At 35.4% G+C, this 22026-nt stretch overlaps 1 protein-coding gene across 1 annotated transcript; it reads left to right on the top strand.

Annotated features, from left to right (window-relative positions):
* Positions 1-1291: 1291 nt before the first annotated feature.
* Positions 1292-2102, top strand: LOC124909675. The gene is made up of 3 exons (XM_047450332.1): positions 1292-1295; positions 1636-1809; positions 1904-2102. Exons 1-3 carry the CDS (start codon positions 1292-1294, stop codon positions 2032-2034), a joined length of 309 nt encoding a protein of 102 aa, XP_047306288.1. The 3' UTR covers positions 2035-2102.
* The last annotated feature ends 19924 nt before the right edge of the window (positions 2103-22026 follow it).

The raw sequence follows: 22026 nt of genomic DNA on the forward strand, positions 1-22026 counted from the left end.
CATTTTAAGTTTATGGCGGGTCAACCTACAATCCGACCAAAGTATCAAATATTCAAATTATTCACATCTCTCGACCCGACAAATTCAAATTAAACATTATTATATATAAAAGGGTATGTAAAAACAGTTTTTATTCCTCTTTTAAATTATGTTATAAATTATAATCATAAACTAAGCATATTTCAACATACAAATGATTCAAATTACCTATATCCACAATGATGTCCTAGGATCACTTCATAAAAATTTACAAAAATAATCTAACTTAATATAGATTTAAAAAAATTAAAAGAGAAGTTAGTGAAATAATCAATTATTATTAACCATTCACTAATTGAGGAATAAATAGAGAAAGTAAAAGAACAATATCATTACAATGAGTAGATAACCATCACTAAGATTTAGAACACGAATTAATTCTTGAGTTTTACATTGAAAACATTTAAAAAATATAATAATAATAATATCATTACATATTAGACTTGTACAGTTCTTGACTTCTTATTCAAAACTACATTTATTCACAACAGTAATCCATTGGTGTTATAATGAAAAAGGAGGAAATCGTATATGCCTAAGACCAAATAAATAAATAATAGTTTTTTAAGGGAAAATTTGAGAAAATGACCTCAAAATGTTCTTATTTGAGCTGGTGGTAAATTATAATTTTAATTGCTTTCGTGGTCGTTTATTTTTTTTTGACGAAATTGTCTTTTTCGCGAAACGCTAAGAGGCTTAGCGTTTCGCAAAGTGAATTAGGTTTAGTATAAATACTGTAATTTTTTCATTTCCTTCATTTTATTTCTCTCTTCTCTTCTCTTCTCTTCTCTTCTCTTCTCTTCTCTTGTTCTCTCTTTCACGGCGGCGACGACGACGGCGGCTACGGCGACAGAGGCTGCGAGGCGGCGGTTCAATTCATACAGATTTACAAAATCTTTATTTCTAACCCTAACCTAAATCGATTTATGTTTTATTTACACGATCTTCATAAACCCTAACCCTAACCCTAAATCTGTTTTGCATGCAGGTGTCCGATTCTAAGGATTTGAAGGTCGAAGAAGATGTTCATTTCAAACCTAAACCTAATTTGAGTTATGTTAATGTTTCCATTTTCTTCATTTCAAACCCTTCGATTTAACATGTTCTTATGTGGTTCATATTGGTTCATATTTGTTATTTGGTTCATATTTGTTCATATTTGTGGGTTCATATTTGTTATTTGGTTCATATTGTTTCATATTTGAGCATTTCGTTAGGTTCATTAGTGTTTTTACAGAAAATCTCGGATCATATGGGTTTTCGTTTCAGGGAAGATTCGCTAAGTGCTTAGCGTTTCGCTAAGTGCTTAGCGTTTCGCTAATTTCTTAGCGTTTCACTAAGTGCTTAGAGTTTCGCTAAGTGCTTAGTGTTTCGCTAAGTGCTTAGCGTTTCGCTAAGTGCGTTTCACTAAGTGCTTAGCGTTTCGCTAAGTGCGTTTCGCTAAGTGCGTTTCGTTAAGTGCATTTCGCTAAGTGCTTATTTATTTTGATTAATAAATAAGTAATGTAATGCTTATTTATTTTGCTAATGATGTTTGAAGGATGAATATTGTGCTAATTTAAAATATATTTTAAATAATTTGGTGCAAAAATTTAGAAGAGATAAATCTAGGAAGTTATCGTCAAATATTCAAAGAAATTGGTGTAAATGGGGAATACTTAGAAAGCATGTCAATGTTCACGATAGAACAAATACTTAGGTTTATAAGACGACTTCACATGAAATGGGGTGACTTTATAACCCTTTGCAAGGAACTGAGGCGAATTAAAGGTTGGTCGATTTCTTGTCCTTCCTTTACTCTCTTCCAAAACTATAATTTTATTAGCTTTAGTATGTTAATAATTAAAAAATGAACTTTTTTTAGTGGCTTGTTTGAAAGGAGAACAAAGAGTCCGAAGGCCATGGTGGGCACCTCCTTGTTTGGCGGTTGTTTTCGTCAAGTCTGCGAAGAGTAATCGGCAAGCCAGAGTTGTGTCGCTGAAGCTTGAACCTTAATAGATTTTGCTCTTTTCTATGTATGTAATAATATGTATGTATGTGTGTAATTCTCACTTGTTTCATGGCTTTAATCATCTAAAATTCATCTTTTGGTTTTTCAATGGATAACTTATGTGAATTTCTTTCCTATTTTTATTGGCTTTTTTGGTTTTATGTTTGATTTTATCAGTGTTTTCCTATTTTAAATGCATGTATACAACTTTGTAATGAAAGAAGTGCATTATGATCAGGATATATATGATATATCTAACCAATAATAGTCTACTTTTTTATATGAATCTTTATTGGACTCTTTCTTATGGATTATTATTTTCATCTTGATTATGATAAATGGATAAATTTTTAAAAAAAATTATGTTTGTCAAAAATTAAAGTATAAATTAAATTACACTTTAAAGTAATTTTTGCACCAAATTATTTAAAATATATTTTAAATTAGCACAATATTCATCTTTCAAACATTATTAGCAAAATAAATAAGCATTACATTACTTATTTATTAATCAAAATAAATAAGCACTTAGCGAAATGCACTTAGCGAAATGCACTTAGAGAAATGCACTTAGCGTAACGCTAAGCACTTAGCGAAACGCTAAACACTTAGCGAAACGCTAAGCACTTAGCGAATCTTCCCTGAAACGAAAACCCATATGATCTGAGATTTTCTGCAAAAGCCATTAATGAACCTAACAAAATGCTCAAATATGAACCAATATGAATCAAATAACAAATATGAACCAATATGAACCAAATAAGAACAAGTTAAATCGAAGGGTTTGAAATGAAGAAAATGGAAACATTAACATAACTCAAATTAGGTTTAGGTTTGAAATGAACATCTTCTTCGACCTTCAAATCCTTAGAATCGGAGACTTGCATGCAAAATAAGTTTAGGGTTAGGGTTTATGAAGATTGTGTAAATAAAAACATAAATTGATTTAGGTTAGGGTTAGAAATAAAGATCTTATAAATCTGTATGAATTGAACCGCCGCCCTACAGCCTCCGTCGCCGTAGCCACCGTCGTCGACGCCGCCGTGATAGAGAGAACAAGAGAAGAGAAGAGAAGAGAAGAGAAGAGAGAGAAAGAAAATGAAGGAAATGAAAAAATTACAGTATTTATACTAAACCTAATCCACTTCACGAAACGCTAAGCCCTTAGCGTTTCGCGAAAAGGGCAATTTCGTCAAAAAAAAAATAAACGACCACGAAAGCAATTAAAATTATAATTTACCACCAGCTCAAATAAGGGCATCTTTGAGGTCATTTCCTCAAATTTCCCTTTTTAAGTGGGATGTTACATTAATTTTTTTAAATATGTTAAGATTCTCTAAACCTTTTGCATATCTTTTCCTTAAAAAAAATGTATAACCAAATTACTATACTTGAAATATTATTGCATATGGAAATAATAAATATACTATGAACTTCTCAAGTTGTTACATTTTATTTATTTTCTTTTAAACTACTTACATAATTTTATAAATAAATCTCAAATAGAGTTAATAAATGCTAAACAACAAAAATAAGTTTTTTCTTTTATAACAATCAAGTAGAAATGTACCAACAAAATATACAATTCTTAAGTAACAGGAAAACAAAATAAAACAATTTTAAAAGACTATCTTGTGATTTTAAAATTGTCTCATTCTTGATAGAAAATCTAATTATTGAAGGTATTAATGATCATTCTCCAATTGTTAATTAGTGAAAATCTAGTTGTCCTAATGTCCTTTTAAACTTTTTCTTCACTTTTTTTTACTCTATAATAAGCTCACCATGTTAGCATAAAAAACCAAGATTTTAGACTCAAATTTATATTTTATGAACACTTTAATTTAAGGGGTAATGACTTTGAGAGGTCATACTAACCATCCCAGAATAAATCCGGATTACAAAATAAATAAAAACGATGTCGTTTTTGGCTCCGGTCTTTTTCCTCATTGCGACACTGTGATGATAAACTTCAAGATCTGTGTTGATTTTTGCTTTTTGGAACTCAGCTGTTGGTCGACCAAAACGGATGATTCAAAGCCTAGAATGATCACCCTACGATGGTGATCATTCTCCCTACAAAAGTAGGCCTCGTCATTGCCTACTCCGCCAGTTGACTGAAGAACAACCGAAACACCATTAATGGTTTTTGGCTGATTTGTCCCACTTGGCTCCTCCAACCGATCATGGGCAGCTATAAATAGCTCACATGGATCATTCCGAAGCCAAGACACCAACTCATACCCTTCAAATCGAAGAAAATAAAAAATCTTCCATTAAAGCTTGAAGTTTTTAGATTTTTTGAATTTTCTGTTTGAGGCTTAAAATTTGGATCTAAGCATCCAGATGATTAGAGAACCAGTTCCTACCCCTAAACCTGCCGAAATTCCAGGGAAAGGAAAGGAAAAGATGTGGCTGTGTTTGCTCCTGAACATACATCTAAAGCTAATCAAATGATCGACCTTATCATGAAAGAGGTTGAAGTGAAAGCAGTTGAAAGAATTGAAGCTTTCGATACGTGAATGAGACATAGACTCCACTCTCCATTCGCTGAGATGATAAACAGTAAGAATATAGCGAAGGAGTGGAAGGAAATGTTGAAAACGGAGAAGTATATCTTCTCTTAGACGAAAACGAAGAATGTCCATGAAGTTCTTAAGCGAAGAGAGCTTGTCATGGAAAACGTGATAGGGAAAGCACTTTATCCATATTACTGTCAATGGAAAGAAAAATGCAACTCCTTTGACAAGACGGCTCAAGTGGACGCGAAGATTCTAAAACGCATCTGCTTACTCATGGAGTCCTATTGCTCCACTACCAGTCGATTCATTCACGACAAAGAGTCATCTAAATCAATTGGTCTTTGAATCAAACCATCACGTGCAGATCTCAACTACTTAGACGACGATGAGGAAATGATATTCATTGATGACATGCCATCTCCTCAAAGCAATCCTCGTCAAATTTTCGGAGCTGAGCAGATGCTCTCGGGAGATGAAGAGCAGATGACTATTCATCTCGCCGAACAGAAAATATCATCTATTGAAGAAAGGAGGGTATTTGAATGTCATCACATTGACCAAATGTCCCTCCCATCTGAAGTTCACCAAGAAATTCCTCTCGTTGAGGAGGAGGAGAAGGTTATTGCTCCTGAAGTTGAGTAGATGTCGTCCATTTAGAAAGAGACGTCCGAAGTTCCCTTGACGTCTGAATAAAGGAAGTCACCGTCTGTTGAGGGGGAACCCTTAAAGTCATCCGAACAGAGGCTGGATCCGTCAGTTGAGAAGGAAGCCTCGAAGTCATCTGAACTAGAACAGATGCCATCTACTGAGAGGGAACTCTCGAAGACGTCTAAACAAAAGCAGATCCCATCCGCTGAGGGGGAACATGTTCAATCCCAAGGGGAGTCTGAAGCCAAATCTGCTAAATCCTCCTCCAATCCGAAGAGAAGATACCCAAAGAAAGGTTCCCCTCCCCCTCCAACGTTAAAAGATCCATCTCCCATCCAATCCAAATAAACCTCCATCCCCTAATCATTGTCTTCGTTTTGAAGATATATCAGGTTATGTTTTGGAGTTATGTGGTGAAATCCAAGAAGATCTCTCTAGGGCAATGATGAATGCTCCCCAAGCACTTGCCAAATAAAACAAACTAAAGCACTCAATGCAGGTAAGATTTCATGGTAATCATATTCGTTCTATTCTTGTTGGGTCACATCTTGCATCTTTTTCCCATTCATCCTCTAAGGACGCATCTCCAAGAGTCATGAACTTTTAAAAGCTTATTTTGGACTCTCTGTCCACTATTCAATAAAGTGTTCAGTCTTTGGGTTTAAGAATGGAGAATATTGAGAAGACTAATGTTGCGAACTCCAAAGCAAACGTTTCAAACTCCAGGGAAAATGTTGTGAACGCCAAGGCGCATATTGCCTTAGCCAATGCCCAAAAGAGCACCAATAAAGATCTACTGGAAACTGCTAAAGATGTTAAAATTCTCCATACTCGGGCTGGAAGAATGCATAAATTCATCTTCACTCATATCAATAAGACTTATGTCAAAGACGAGTCTCGGAATCTTGAACGTCACAATGACACAAGATCTACATTGGAGTCCCTCACTCAACAAGTCATGGAGATAGCCAAATCTCTTCAAGCTATGGAAGCTGAACTATAGGGAAAAATTAAGTAAAGAGTTAATTAACTTAGAAGAAATTGTTGGGAAGAACCAAATTAAGAGTTAATTAACTTAGAAATTATAAAATATTAAAGAACTGAGTTTTGATGATGTTTAAATATGAAAGAAGCTAAGTCGTTTAATTGTTTTTGTGCAGGAGCATCAAGCTATGTTGAATTAGACGTGGTCTAAGTAGGAAATCTAGACATAGTTAGACGTGCAAGTCTAACAGATACGTAGTTAGACGTGCAAGTCTAACATATACGTAGTTAGACGTTCAAGTCTAATAGATACGTAGTTAGACGTGTAAGTCTAACAGATACGTAGTTAGACGTGCAAGTCTAACAGATACGTAGTTAGACGTGCAAGTCTAACAAATACGTAGTTAGACGTGCAAGTCTAACAAATACGTAGTTAGAAGTTACAGTCTAACAGATACGTAGTTAGACCTGCAAGTCTAACAGATACGTAGTTTGACGTGCAAGTTTAACAGATACGTAGTTAAACATTGCATTCTAACTCCATTAGACTTGGTTGTCTAATGGAACTCGCTGCTAGACATTGGCGTCTAACTCCCTTAGACCTGAAAGTCTAATGGAGCACGTCTAATGTCTCGCTTCAGCAGCCATTTAAAGTCAGCATACGTCCACCACGATTAACTAGTTGTACGCTACTCCTGCTCCACTCTTTCGTGTAGTCTAGTACGCCAGTTATTTGCATCAAATGAATGAACGCCACGTACGCGAATATTCTTCCCACTACTTGTTCAATGCAGAACAGTTCTAGAAGGATATCTGGTGCACTACCGTTTAGTACAGCCACGATCCATGAGCATAGAGTCTGTTGTACTCTTGTACTATGGGGCTTTCCAATGGATTCTTTCCACGTGTCCATGAAGAAGATCCAACCATTGATATCCTTCTACTATTTATAGTTGGTCAAGGACAACGGACAAATCACCAATTATCGGTTACTGAATTGAATACTTTTCTTATTCATTCACTCTTGCACTTACTGATTCCATTCATCTTCCAAGTTCAAGATGATTATCATATTGTAAGTTGAATAGAGGTTGTTCTGTTCAACAGAGTGTTAGCTAGTTCAGTAAACTGTATCTGATTCAAAGTATATAGTGAAATCCTTCCAGTTGTTGGAAGAAGTGGTGACGTATGGAAGTTTGCTCTGAACATCCATAAACAACTTGTTGTGTTCTTTACCTTCTGTCTTTCATTTTTCATTGGTTCAAAGCTTCAAACTTAAACAAACAGTTCCAGACTTGAATCGTTTCAAGAGTTTGTGAAGGTTTGCGAAGAATAGAAAGTGATATTAATCCCTCACAGAATCTATATCAATCCGTTTATCCGAAGTTGCTAATAATAGTCAGACCACTCTCTCTATTGGTTGAACCGATCCTATCAAATGGTATTAGAGCCCTATTTTCTATTTTCAAGTTATCTCCAAGAACCTTAATTATGTCTAAAGATGCCAACTCCACCACGATTCATATGTTTTCAAAAGAAAACTACATGGTGTGGAAGAAGAGAGTTCGTGCTCATCTTGCATCTCTTCATGATGACACGTGGAGTGTTGTCACAGATGGTCCCATCAAAATCGAAAAAGAAAAATTCGAATGGACTAACAAAGACAAGAGAAAGAATAACCTCAACAACTTGGACATGGACGTTCTGTACAAATCTCTTGACGAAAGCATGTTCAACTACATCATTGCATGCGAGACCGCCAAAGAAATCTGGGACAAACTCACTCAATTGTGTGAAGGCAACGAGCAGACCAAAGAAAACAAAATTATGGTTCGACAACTTCGAAATGCGTCCTAGAGAGACTATGACTGAGTTCGATGCAAGGTTCAACAAGATTGTCACCACTCTAGCCATTCTTGGAAAGACCTACAGTAACAGAGAAGTTATTATAAAGGTCATGCGAGCATTACCAAGAGAGTGGGACATCAAGACCATGGCGACTAGGGAGTCCAAAGACCTCAATAAGATGGAGCTCTTCGACTTGCATGCCAATCTAAAGGCCTATGAGTTTGAGCTAAACTATAGGATTGAAGAGGAGCATCCCTCATCCACCATCATTACCAAGGCCCTGGTGACTGCAGAGGAGCCACCCGTTGCCGCTGAAGTGAAGATAGCTGCCCAGCAGCTCAACAACGATGATATGGCTCTCTTCGTGAAGAAGTTAGGCAAATTCATGAAGAAGAACAATTCTAACTCAAGCTCCTCAAATATCAATGATGATAAGAAATTTAAATCTAACGTGAAGTGCTTTAACTGTGGTATTTTAGGTCATTACAAATCAGAATGCCGAAAGCCGAAGCGTGATGAGAAGAAGAAGGACGAAAAGAAAGAAATGAAAGCTCTTATGGCAGCCGACATAAAGGCCAAATGGAACTACAATGACTCTGACTCATCATCCAACGATAGTGATGATGACGAGGTTGCTTGTTTCATGGAGAGAGAAGAAGAAGAAGCTGAGGAATCTGAGGTATTTGATATTTCCTCTGAAGAAATTTTACGGGAGGAACTGGTAGCTGCACTCAATGACATGGTCATAGAGTATAAAAAGATATCAGAATCCCATAATGAAATAAAATCCACCTTTGAAATGTCTCAACCGATTTTATGTCAAACTCCAGAACCAAAAGTTTTTTAAAACAACAATGTAGAGGTCACATTTGAGAATGAGACGCTCAAAGAAAAGTTTCAAACTCTTTCTTCTGAAAACAAACGTTTAAACTATATTGTTAGTTCTTGGACAAGGTCTAGAGAAGTTGTCAAATATTAGATTAGTCTGTTGAAACCTACTGGATGCAAATCCATTATAGGATTTGATAGCGATGACTCAGATAAGTCCTATAAGAAGTTAAACTCAACAACTGACAAGCTTAAGCCAATAAGCTTTGTCAAAAGGAGTTTAACTGATATTTGAACTGATCCAAGCTGTGAGGATCTAATTTTAAAGGATGAGATAACTTATGTTCCACCAATTGTTAGCTAGCTGAAAATTAAGTTAGAAGCAGTCAGCAAGTCTGGCAAACCAAAACCTGACAAGAAGTCAAGGAGTCTTAAAAGAAAATCATCTTCTAAAGTTAAGGGATCATTGACTAGCAGGAAGACGTTTTCTAAGTCAAAATTATACGCACTTATTACAACACAAAATAGAAAATCCATAAGAATAACTCAAATATGGATTCACAAGGGACTGATTGATCGAGGACCAGAGTGAATGTGAATACCAAACGTTGTAAATATTTCTTTGTGTAGGTGATACAGGAAAGCTGCAGGAAGGAAGCTTAGAGCATATTCTTCTGAAGACATGCTCTAGAAGATCAATAGTGGCACACGCCACTTCCGAGGACTAAGTGTTTTCTTCCTTAAAAATACTTTTCGGTCTTAGAGACCTTAAAACATTTGTTTATTCTTTTTGTACAAGCATAAATTGAGGGAAATTTTATTGTGTAAATATGTTTAATCAGATGCACGCAGACGAAATATTTAATCGGTCTATTAGACGAGAATGTCTAAAAGAAAATCAAGTACTTAGGTGTATATTTTCTTACATAGTATGTGCTTCTAAGTTGAATTGTCTTGGTTTAAAACCTACGCGGTTAGACATTGAAGTCTAATAGACGTTTAAACATTTATAAGACATGCGATGATAGTCGCTCACGTCTAACCAAACACACGTCTAATACGTGTTGTTCATGCGTAATTAGACGTCGACGTCTAATAGACTCATGCGTCTAATGGACGTTTATTCCACCTAGATGCCAAAACGTAGAAGGAAATGAAACATATAACTACGTGTGCAGTTAGACGCTTCATCTTCAGACTAATTAAGGACAGATGTCCTTTATGCGCTATCATCTTATCTTCCCGCTCAAACATTAAAATCAGTCATCTCCTAGTAACTTGAAGACGCGTGTCTCTCAATGTTAAGGAGAATGAATTATATACCCTTTAAATTAATGATGACTACCTTTGGGAAATGGTGTCTAACATTAATTAGTGGGTCCTCTTTCTGTCAAAAAAGTGATGGTTATGCCATGTGACATTTCGGATTCTATTTAAGGACATCGTCCATGCGCCTGAAGTTTTTACGGTCATATATCTCTTAAGAACCCTAGTTTTTCTCTAACTTCTCTCTAAGAAATCGTGTCATCTTCTTCATCTTTTCTCAAATAGCTAACAAGAAACCCATTACTCTTGGTCACAACAACTTGCAGGTGGACTTCGCATCGGTTTACACCCTTGATCAACAAGACATTGTTGATATGTTCCATTCCTTTGAGTATTCCGGTCTTGGAAAGTATCTTGGCAGTCCGTTCATCTTCTACGAGAAGGAAGTCTGAGAGTTTTTTAAGACGACGAATGTGGTCGGAGAATCCATTACAGCAACTATGAACAAAATGCCTATCTCTTTCAATGAATCTACCTATGCAGAGTTTCTTGAACTTCCATCGGAGGGTCATACTTTTAATCTTGCGTTTCCAGCAGAAACTATCTCGGAGATGAAGATCGTTTTCTCGAACGACAATTCTGCAATCAGGCTAAACGGGAAGAAGAAGGCCCTAAAGTCGCATTTCATTCTGTTAAACGATATTGTAGCAAAGGCTCTTGAAAGCAAAGCAGGTTCGTTCGACATGTACGGCTAGGATCGCTTCGACTATATGACGAACATTTCAAAAGGTATTCAAGTCAACTGGGCATCTACGCTATTCTCTAATCTGAGCGAGTTGGTTTACTCTAAGAATATGGAGAGTGTGGGCTTCTCAGCCCAACTCAGCCAATTTCTGAAGTATTTTGGTGTTCCTTTGAGCGAGGGTGAGGCTATAAACCCGAGTCACATATACACCAACTTCTCCGTGAATAGCACTCTTGCTAGAATGAAGCTCTCAAAGGATATGGTTTCTGGCTCTTCCAGCAAACAGATAGGTGGTCAGTCAGTCACTCAATCTAAACGACAGACTGCTTCTGTTCTGTCTACGGGGGCAAAAAGAACTAAATTTGTAATGGAGTCTACGACGAGCACAAATAGTCAAAAGAGCTCCCTAAATAAGTATTCTGGAGTAGTTGACTTTAGAGCAAGAAAGAGTCTTCCTCCTATTGTCTTCGTTCCTATCTCGTCACTTTCTCCATCCCCCAGCCCATTGAAGAAACCGACCAAGTCATTTGATCTTGTTGTTGATCAGAAGAAGGTGTCCAAGGCATCCAATACGTCTAGTGCGTCTAATGCGTCTAAGCTATCTAAGACGTCTACTAAGGTAACTTCCTCCTCTACTCTGGCCTTTGTGCCTATTAGTGATGTTCTTGTTATGGAATAAGTTGTACGGCCGACTGTTGAGCCAATCGGTCCAAATATTGAAAATGTTGACAGGGTCTCTTCGCTTGTCCTCCTTGAAGTGACAGCAGCTGTTGAGGTTGCTGGTAATGTTGAAACTACCACTAAAACAGAGCAGGTTATTGCTTCAATTCTCGCTGTTGTATTATCTGAGCAGGGTCCTACTCTGTCGATTGTCGAGCCTCCCGCTATACAGATTATTGAAAAACAATATGTTATTATAGGAAAGGGCGTTCTGTCTACTCTTCCAGAAGGGGTCTTTTCGAAGCTTTTATCCCCTTTCGAAATTATGAGAGCAATAAGGGGAGCTTCAGGCATTATTATCCGAGAACCTTTGCCAACTCCTAAACTAGTTGTGGTTCTGGGAAAGGGAAATGGGATTGCTTCAGAATCTCCGGAGAAGATTTTTGAAGCTAACTGTATTATCAACCTTGTGATGGAGCAAGTGGAAATGAAGGCTACTAAGAAAATCAACATCTTTGACACTTGGGTGAACTACATATTAGAAACTCAATTTGATGAGATGTTCTCAAAGAAGGAGATCGTGAAAGAATGGAAGAATATAATAAAGACTAAGAAGAGAATCCTTATATGGGCTAAAACTGATGTAGTTTGTGAAGCCCTCAAACGAAAAGAATTGGTGGTGGCTAACATCATGGGACATATTCTTCTTCCCATGATTGAGAAGAGAAAGACCAACTTCAACTCGCTCGACAGGGATGCTCTTACAGAGTAGAATGCTTTGAAGAGATTGGACCTCATCATGAAAAACTATTGTTTAACAGTCCTTCAACAGATTCATGGAATAGAGTCTTCTAAGTTAAGTCTATTTCATGATTCATTTAGTGAAGACGAGCCAATGAAAATCTTTGAAGTAAATCAATCTACTTTCGAGGAAGATGAGTAGGATGCTGCCCATCTCATTGAGCTAGTCAACGTATCTTTTGAAGAGAAGCGAAATTTAGCCCAGCAAATTGTTGAACAGACTTCGGTCTTGGTTCAAACAGAAATTGTCTTAGAAGAAGAAGAGGTTGTTGCTAAAGACCTTCAATCGTCTATTCAACAGAAGGAGACATTTGAGGTGGCTCCTTCTAATCTTAATGAAGAAGAACATCCGGTGGGAGAAGATGAATCAACTAAGATTGCTGATCAATCTACTGAATTAGAAGCAAAGGGGGAACCTTTGAAGGAAGCTGATGTCGAGGAGATTCCCTCTATTGAGGGGAAACAAGATGATAAAGAAGATTCTTCAAAAGGTATTCCTTTGGAAGAATGCTTCATTCCAAGCTCTCCTATTCCTCGATCATCTCCTGTCATTTCCTATTCCTTTGGTAGACATTGTTGATAGAGTTAATGAATAACCTCTGCATTCTGAGGATATGCCAGGAGGAACTCACCAAGCATGCGCTGACATTCTCAATGATCAAGAGCAGTCCAAGGATGCGTCCAAGGCTCCCTCTTCTCATTCCCAAGATAAAGAACCCGAGCGTTCTTTACAAGTACATGCGCAAGCTAGTCCAATTCAAACTGCTCTGGCTCACTCTCAAGTTGTGTCCTCAGCTGCTCATTCTTCCGAAGAGGCTTCTCCTGGAGAAGCAAACTTCTGTAATACAATGTTGGATGCGATAAATTCCATTAAACAGAATATGTTGGACATGCAGTCCAAATTGGCCAATCTTGAAAAGGGCTCAGTGTCAAGCCAAAAAGAGATGTCTTCCTTCCTTGCCATTCAAAAAAATTGGAGAAGACCATGCATAGAAACACGTATGAAGTCAACATTGAAAATTCTAAGTACAAAAAATTTGAGAAGAATTTCTTTAATCGTCAATTAGAGCAATATGTCGAGTCAAAGGCTTTCACCTTGGAACTTCATCAAGTCGTCATATTTGCAATGGATCTCCTTCAAGCCTAAATGATAGAAGTATCCAACTCAATGAATAGAGCAGAAGCAGAGAGAATGGGGCATGCTAACTCTATTGTAAGGTCTATTCATGCTATTGAAGTGGTAGAGGCTATTACTGCTAAAGAAAGAACCCTTATTAAAATTCCTGCCGTTGTTGAAGATAATAATGTTAAAAAAGGGGAAGTAGCTTTAGAGGGGTAGCTCAAGAGGTGGATCTACTAGATGAGCTACTAGAGGAACTCGATCAAAAAACGTAAAGTTGCTGATGAGGAGATCGAAGGAGAGGGCAAACTAGTAAAGAAAGGTCAAGGTCGCAGAGGCGATAGAGGCGGTAGAAGTGGAGGCGGCCGAGGTGTTGTAACTCGATTTCACAACCTCCTAACTAGTGATTCTCTGAATGAAGGCGATGCAGATGCAAACGTGAAAAGGGAAGGACCATAAATCTCTTTCTTTGCTTTTTCATTTTAAAACTTATGTTGGAATATTTTGGTAATCTACTTTAATCTCTATCGTATTTGATGGGTGTTTACATTACTTTATTAAGATTGTATGATTTTAACATCATCAAAAGAGATTTTTTTTTGGATTAACTCATAAACTCACCTGGTTTTGATAATATAGTTTAAATGATCAAAAATGGGGAAATTGTTGGGAAAAATTAAGTAAAGAGTGTTGGGTCAAATTATTTTGACTAAGTGTCAAAGTAGTTTGACTATTGGAATTTTGATGATGAATGTATATAAAACTCAATTTATGTCGTCTAATCGTTTTTGGTGCAGGTGTATTGAAAACAGATTATATTAGACTAAGTCTGAATGAGATTCATTAGACTGATTGGGCATTAGATGCATTGAGTTAGACATGCAGTCTAACAGATATGTAATTAAACGTGCATTCTAACAGACGTAGTTAAACGTGCAGTCTAATAGACGTAGTTAGACGTGTAGTATAATAGACGTAGTTAGACGTGCAGTCTAACAGACGTAGTTAGATGTGCATTCTAACAGAGATGTAGTTAGATGTGCAGTCTAACGGAGACGTAGTTAGACGTGCAGTCTAACGGAGACGTAGTTAGACGTGTAGTCTAACGGATACGTAGTTAGACGTGTAGTCTAACAGATTAAAGTTAGACGTGCAGTATAACAAATGAGAGTTAGATGTGTAGTCTAACTCCTTTAGATTAGTTTGAAGGGATGTATAGTTAGACGTGCAGTCTAACTAATGAAAGTTAGACGTGCAGTCTAACTCCTTCAGATCAGTCTGAAGGGATGTGTTATTAGACGTGTTGTCTAATCCCACCAGCTGGTCTAATGGATCCTACTATTAGACGGGGGCGTCTAATTTCATTAGACGAGGTCGTCTAAGTGAAATATGTCTAATGTTATGCTTAAGTAGTTGCTTGAAGCTAGCACCCGTCTACCCACGATCAACTAGCTGTACGCTACTCCTGCTCCACTTTCTAGTGAAGATCCGTACGATAGTCAGTTGCAACCAATTTATTAATGCCACATAAGTAAATATTCATCCCACTACTTGTTTTTGCAGGAATATTCTAGAAGAATATTTGGCGCACTACCATATTGGTACGACCACGATCCTGGTACTCAGAGTCTGCTGTGTACTATGGAGGAGTTCCAATGGAAGCTCGCCACGTGTTATTATGGAAGATTCGACCGTTGGTACCTGCTTCTTATTTAAAGATTCTCAAGGACAACGGAAGAACTGCTGGAATCGAAAATTATTCAATCTACGCATACAAACGAGCTGCTTTCTTGCTTTTACTGTGTGTTCAATCAAGAGAGAGTTAGAATCAAAGCATTGTTTTAGCTGAGTGATATTTTTCATCATATTGTAAGTTGAACAGAGTTTGTTCTATTCAACAGTGAACTAATCGTGCAACTGTATTTGATTCAAAGTAACTTATAGTGAATCCTTCCGGTGGTTGGAAGAAGGGGTGACGTAGGAGAGTTTGTTCTGAATATCCATAAACAAACTGATGTGTCTCTTTCATTCTGTCATCTTCTCATTCTTGGTTATAAGCTTCAAACATGAGCAAACGTTTCCGCACTTGAATCGTTCAAGAGTTTGCAAGGGTTTGTGCATAATAGAAAGTGATTTAAATCCTTAACAGGATTTCTATCAAACCGTTTTTCGTAAGCCGTCATCTATAGTCAGACCCCCGTATCTATCGATTACGCCGATCCTAAGAGTTAATTAACTTAGAAGAAATTGTTGGGAAGAACTAAGTGAAAAGTTAATTAACTTAGAAATTATGAAATATTAATCAAGTGAGTTTTGATGATGTTTAAATATGAAAGAAGGTAAGTCGTCTAATTGTTTTTGTGTAGGAGAATCAGACTATGCTGAATTAGACGTGGTCTAAGCAGGCAAATTAGACGTAGTTAGACGTGCAAGTCTAACACATACGTAGTTAGACAGTCAAGTCTAAAAGATACGTAGTTAGACGTGCAAGTCTAACAGATACGTAGTTAGACGTTGCAATCTAACAGATACGTAGTTAGACGTGCAAGTCTAACAGATACGTAGTTAGACGTGCAAGTCTAACAAATACATAGTTAGGCGTTGTAGTCTAATAGATACGTAGTTAGACGTGCAAGTCTAACAGATACGTAGTTAGACGTGCAAGTGTAATCGATACGTAGTTAGACGTGCAAGTCTAACCGATACGAAGTTAGACGTTGCAGTCTAAGCCTATGTTTGGTATGGGGTATAATCCTGTAGATAAAATATACTTATATCACTAGTAAATTAGAATGATTATTTGGTTGAATAATATTTATATATACAGTGTTATTTAGGTATAACTTATACACCATATGAGGTATAAGGTAATACCTATCTAAACCAGTTACAAGACAATTACAATACTTAATATTATTATTTTATCTTAATTTTATAAAATTATTAAAATTTTAATTTTTTATTATATTTTAAAATATAATAATAATAATATAAATTATATCTAAGTATTAATTTAAATTTAACCTTGTTTAATTTTTAAATTTAAATAATAATAAAAATAATTACACAATTACTTATTTTTATTTAATTTTTTAATTTATATTTTTTGATACATGTAAACAAAAATTATATTATTTTAAGTATAAAATTTTTTAAAGTGATAATTTTTATACATTATTAAATATAATGATTAAATATAATGATTAAAAATAATAATAATATTAATTAAATAATAATAATAATAATAATATAAAATTAATTTATAAAATAAAATTGTATTTCATTATTAATAAATGATATTTATAGTTAATTAATGATATTATTATTAATTAATATAACTTATATCTATATAATTTATTTCTAAAACTAATTTATAATTATAACATTCTAGTTTTAAATATTATTTTATTATTGTTAATATTGTTAATATTTTATTTTATACAAATAATTAATATTTATTTTAATATACAAATATTTATAATAATACGTAAATTTCAAAATTAAATATTAATTAATATATAAATAAATTTTATTTATATAATTATATAAGTTAAATTAAAAGGAATTATATATAAAATAATATAAACTATATAATATTATTATTTATTTTAAAAATATATTTTTACAATAATTATAAATATTTTTTTATAAAATTCAATTTAATTAATAATACAAACTACTTATAATAAGCATTAAAATAATAATTTAAAATAATTTAAAAAAATATAAAATTAAAATAATCTTTTACACTTTTTACTATTCTTTTATACCACCAACCAAACACAAAATAATAAAACATATATAATTTATACCTACTTTTTATTCTCAACCAAACACTAATAATCTATATAATTTTACCTCATAATACCTCTTTATAATTTATACCCTTACAATTTATACCTATATAACTAATATATTATACAAAATGCTACCTAACTCCATTAGATTTGGTGGTCTAATGGAACTCGCTGCTAGACATTGGCGTCTAACTCCCTTAGACTTGGCAATCTAATGGAGCACGTCTAATGTCTCGCTTCAGCATCCGTTTAAAGTCAGCATACGTCCACCCACGATTAACTAGTTGTACGCTACTCTTGCTCCACTCTTTTGTGCAGTCTAGTACGCCAGTTGTTTGCATCAAATGAATGAACGCCACGTACGCGAATATTCTTCCCACTACTTGTTCAATGCAAAACAGTTCTAGAAGGATATCTGGTGCACTACCGTTTAGTACGGCCACGATCCATGAGCACAGAGTCTGTTGTACTCTTGTACTATGGGGCTTTCCAATAGATTCTTGCCACGTGTCCATGAAGAAGATTCGACCATTGATATCCTTCTACTATTTATAGTTGGTCAAGGACAATGGACAAATCACCAATTATCCATTACTAAATTGAATACTTTGCTTATTCATTCACTCTTGCACTTATTGATTCCATTCATCTTCCAAGTTCAAGAAAGAAAGAATCAAACTACTGTCTAGCTGTGAGATTATTGCTAATCATATTGTAAGTTGATAAGATGTTGTTCTGTTCAACAAAGTATTAGCTACTTCTGTAAACTGTATTTAATTCAAAGTATATAGTGAAAGCCTTCCGGTTGTTAGAAGAAGGGTAAGAGAGTTTGCTCTGAACATCCATAAACAACTTGGTGTGTTCTTTACCTTATGTCTTTCATCTTTTATTGGTGCAAAGCTTCAAACCTAAACAAACAGTTCCGCACTTGAATCATTTCAAGAGTTTGTGAATGTTTGCAAAGAATAGAAAGTGATATTAATCCCTCACAAGATTTATAACAATCCGTTTATCTGAAGTTGCTAACAATAGTCAGACTCCCGTCTCTATTGGTTGCACCAATCCTATCATGAGCGTATTTAAGTTGCTGACACAGTCACTCAGCGCCTCCAGGCTGAAGAGGATGCTGCTATTGAGGCTGCTAAGGCAGCTGCCGATGTTGTTAAAAAGGGGGAAGGTAAAAGTAGAGGGGGTCAAGCGCTCGTGGCACTCGATCCAAAAGAAAGCCTGCTAGCTTTCAAGCTATTCAAGGAGGTCGTGAAAACGCTCGTGGAGGAAATAGAGGCGGTGGTGGTGGTGGTCGAAGAGGAGGTCGACTGGAAAAACTTATGTTTGGGGAAAATGGTCTTCCAGACGTTACTCCAAGAGTTAAAAGGGAAGGACCTTCTATTTATCATCTTACGTTATGTATTTTTTAATTCTGTTTAAATACATTGGATAATTCTTAAGTTCGTATTCTAAATTGAATTTGTGCTATTCACTTGATTGTTCTAACTTAGTTTTAACATCATAAAAAAGGGGAAATTGTTGGGTAAATTAAACAATGAAAAGAGAAAATTAATTAAGAAAGAAATAATTAATTAACGTAAAAGAATATGCACAACATAATTTTGATAATATAGTTTGAACAAAACTAAGTTGGGTTATTTTTCGTTGTGTAGATACAGATCTAAAGAAGACTGTCTATTTAGACGTCGTCTAACTCTCTTACACACAGTTGAACGCTTACACACACTTCGGTTGATAATAACCCTGTTAGAGGTTGATTATCTAGTTTCTACTCTACGCAAACCGTCACAAACTCTTGGATGGAGTTCAAGTGCGGAAAAGTTTGTTTCGACTTGAAGCAACACAACATGATTGGAATGATACGAAAAAGGAAAGCACAAAACACGAAAGATGTTTTATGGATGTTTGGAATAAAAGCTCATACGTCACCCCCTTCTTCTCGACCTTGAGAAGGATATTCACTAGAAGATTTGGTTAAATACAACACACTTGTACAACCCAGTCGAACAATCAAGACTTAGTTACTACCTGTTTTTGAACTCCTAGCATACACTCTGTTGAGCATAAACGAATTTTGTCAACTTACAACACTAACCACTCAAACAGAATAGGTAGTATGTAATACACTTGTAATACTTTTGTAAACTTGGAAGTTTAGGAACTTTCATAGCTTGAGAGAGCTTGTAAGAAGTTTGTTCAAAAGTTCGTAATCGAAAGGTTATGCCGTCAACGTTGTAAAGAAGATTGTCCTTTGTGTTCTTAAGTAGGTAGGTGCCAACGGATATATTTGTTGCTTCAACGGATATGTCTACTTCATAAGATGTTTGTCTTAATTTTGATTGGTTGAGTTTCAGAATAGTACATCAGGGAGGATCCTCTTGATCTTGTCTGTACTTGGATGATAATAAGTCAAGATATTCATTAATGTGATTGCAGCGAGTGGCTTATAGGTTTGAATTTTCTTTGATTCTTTTATCATAGCTTTGTTGCTGTAGAGAGATCTTCATCAGTCTTTGCACTCAAATGGAAAAAATTATCTTGGGAAGTATAAAGTTGACGTCTGCATTTGCCGGAAGCGTCCTTATATATTACCAAGGCTAGTAAAGTATAAGATGTATAAAAAGTCAGAAACGCTTCAATAAAATGCCGATTCAGAAGCGTGTTTATATAAAATCGATTATATAAAATACCGGACGCGTGCTTTGCAAAAATCCGATTTGCAAAATACCAGATTCGTCTTGTAAAAATATCGAACATATATAAAGTCGGATACGTGTTTGTAAAATACCGATTTTACAAACTACCGACTTCATAAAATACCGGCTAAGCTTCTTCATAAAATAACGACTTCAAATAAAATACCGGCTACGCGTCTTCATAAATTGCCAATTTCATAAAATGCCGACTTAAAATAAAATATCGGCTACGCGTATTCATAAAATGCCGATTTTAAATAAAACCGAAAGTGCCTTTTGTGAAATGCCGGACTTGATCAAATTCCATCTTTAATTAAATGTCGAACATCTTTTTCTTTTCCGGTTTTCTTTAATCTGCACAAGATTAATTTAACACAATTAAGTTCTTATTTAATATAGTTAATTAATACTTATACTTAATTAACTATTTTTACTTAACAATTTCTCCCTTTTTGATTATATAAAATAAATATTCAAAACCTGGTAGTTTTATAATTGTTGGTAAATTATCCTAAGTTAATTAGATAATTTAATCTTACAATTTCTCCCTCGTTGATTATTTAAACTAAATATTCAAAGTCAGTGATCTATTTCTTATGGAAGCGCAGTTAGACGCGATCTAACTCCTTTAGACATGGTCTAAAGGGAAGCACAGTTAGACGCGGTTTAACTCCTTTAGACGTGGTTTAAAGGGAAGCGCAATTAGACGCGGTCTAACTTCTTTAGACATGGTCTAAAGGGAAGCGCAATTAGACGCGGTCTAACTCTTTTAGACGTGGTCTAAAGGAAGCGCAGTTAGACGCGGTCTAACTCCTTTAGAAGTGGTCTAAAGGAAAGCGCAGTTAGACGCGGTCTAACTCCTTTAGACGTGGTCTAAAAGGAAGCACATTTAGACGTGGTCTAAAGGGAAGCGCAGTTAGACGCGATCTAACTCCTTTAGACGTGGTATAAAGGGAAGCACATTTAGACGCGGTCTAACTCCTTTAGACGTGGTCTAAAGGGAAGCGCAATTATACGCGGTCTAACCTTCTTAGATGTCTAAAGGGCGTCTAATTACGCATTCAGCTCGTCTGCAGTTATCTTTTTCAACCGTCTTACAACTTAGCTCCAACAACGAATGAACAATTGCCACGTACTCCAATATTCAAATTGCTCACGATGCATTGTACGTTCCAGTACAACAGTATATTAAAGGATATTCGTCGCACTACCTGTCTGGTACGACCATAATCACAATGCTCAGTTTGATGTACCTTTGTACTATTGGCGGTCGTCCAACAAAAGAAGGACACATGTCCATAAAGAAGTTTCGACCGTTGGTGCACTTCAAGTATAAATAGAAGCCCAAGGACAACGGGCGAACAACCGGTTACCAACTTACCATCTCTCAGTCATTCTTGCTAGCTTGCTGTATTTTCTCACTACTATCAAGTTATATTCTCTATCTATATCATTGTGTATACATTGTCCAGAGAATATTCTGTAATTTATATATTATATTTTTTGTGTGAAATCTCAGTGTTGTAAGTTGAACAGAGGGTGTTCTGTTCAACAAAGTTAACTAGAAGTTCAAAAGCAGACAGTTGTTAAGTCATGTGGTTTCTGACTAGGTCTGTGTAGTGTGTTTTATATCGATCAAAGTTTTCTAGTGAATATCATTCCCGTTGAGAAAGAAGGGGTGACGTAGAAATTTTATCTTCGAACATCCATAAAACTCCATGTGTTCTTACTTTCTTCCATTGTCATTCATTAATCTGAATCTTCAAATCCAACAAACGGTTCCGCACTTGAATCCTTTCAAGAATTTGTGAAAATTTGTGAAGAATAGAAACAAATTTTAATTTCTAATAGAGTTAAAATCGAATTGAAAGTGTATAAACTGTTCACAATAATCAGACTCAGTCTCTATTGTCAACACCGATCCTAACAATTTGAATGATTTAATTTAGTATGTTTAATTTTAATTATGTTAATTATATTTATAAAATTAAGTAAAGATAAAATATTTGTGTTATTTTAATATTTATGTAATAAATTTTATTTTAATATTTATATAAAGTATTTTATTTAAAT

The sequence above is a fragment of the Impatiens glandulifera genome, chromosome 7 (genome assembly GCF_907164915.1).
Source record: "Impatiens glandulifera chromosome 7, dImpGla2.1, whole genome shotgun sequence".
Classification (NCBI taxonomy): Eukaryota; Viridiplantae; Streptophyta; class Magnoliopsida; order Ericales; family Balsaminaceae; genus Impatiens; species Impatiens glandulifera.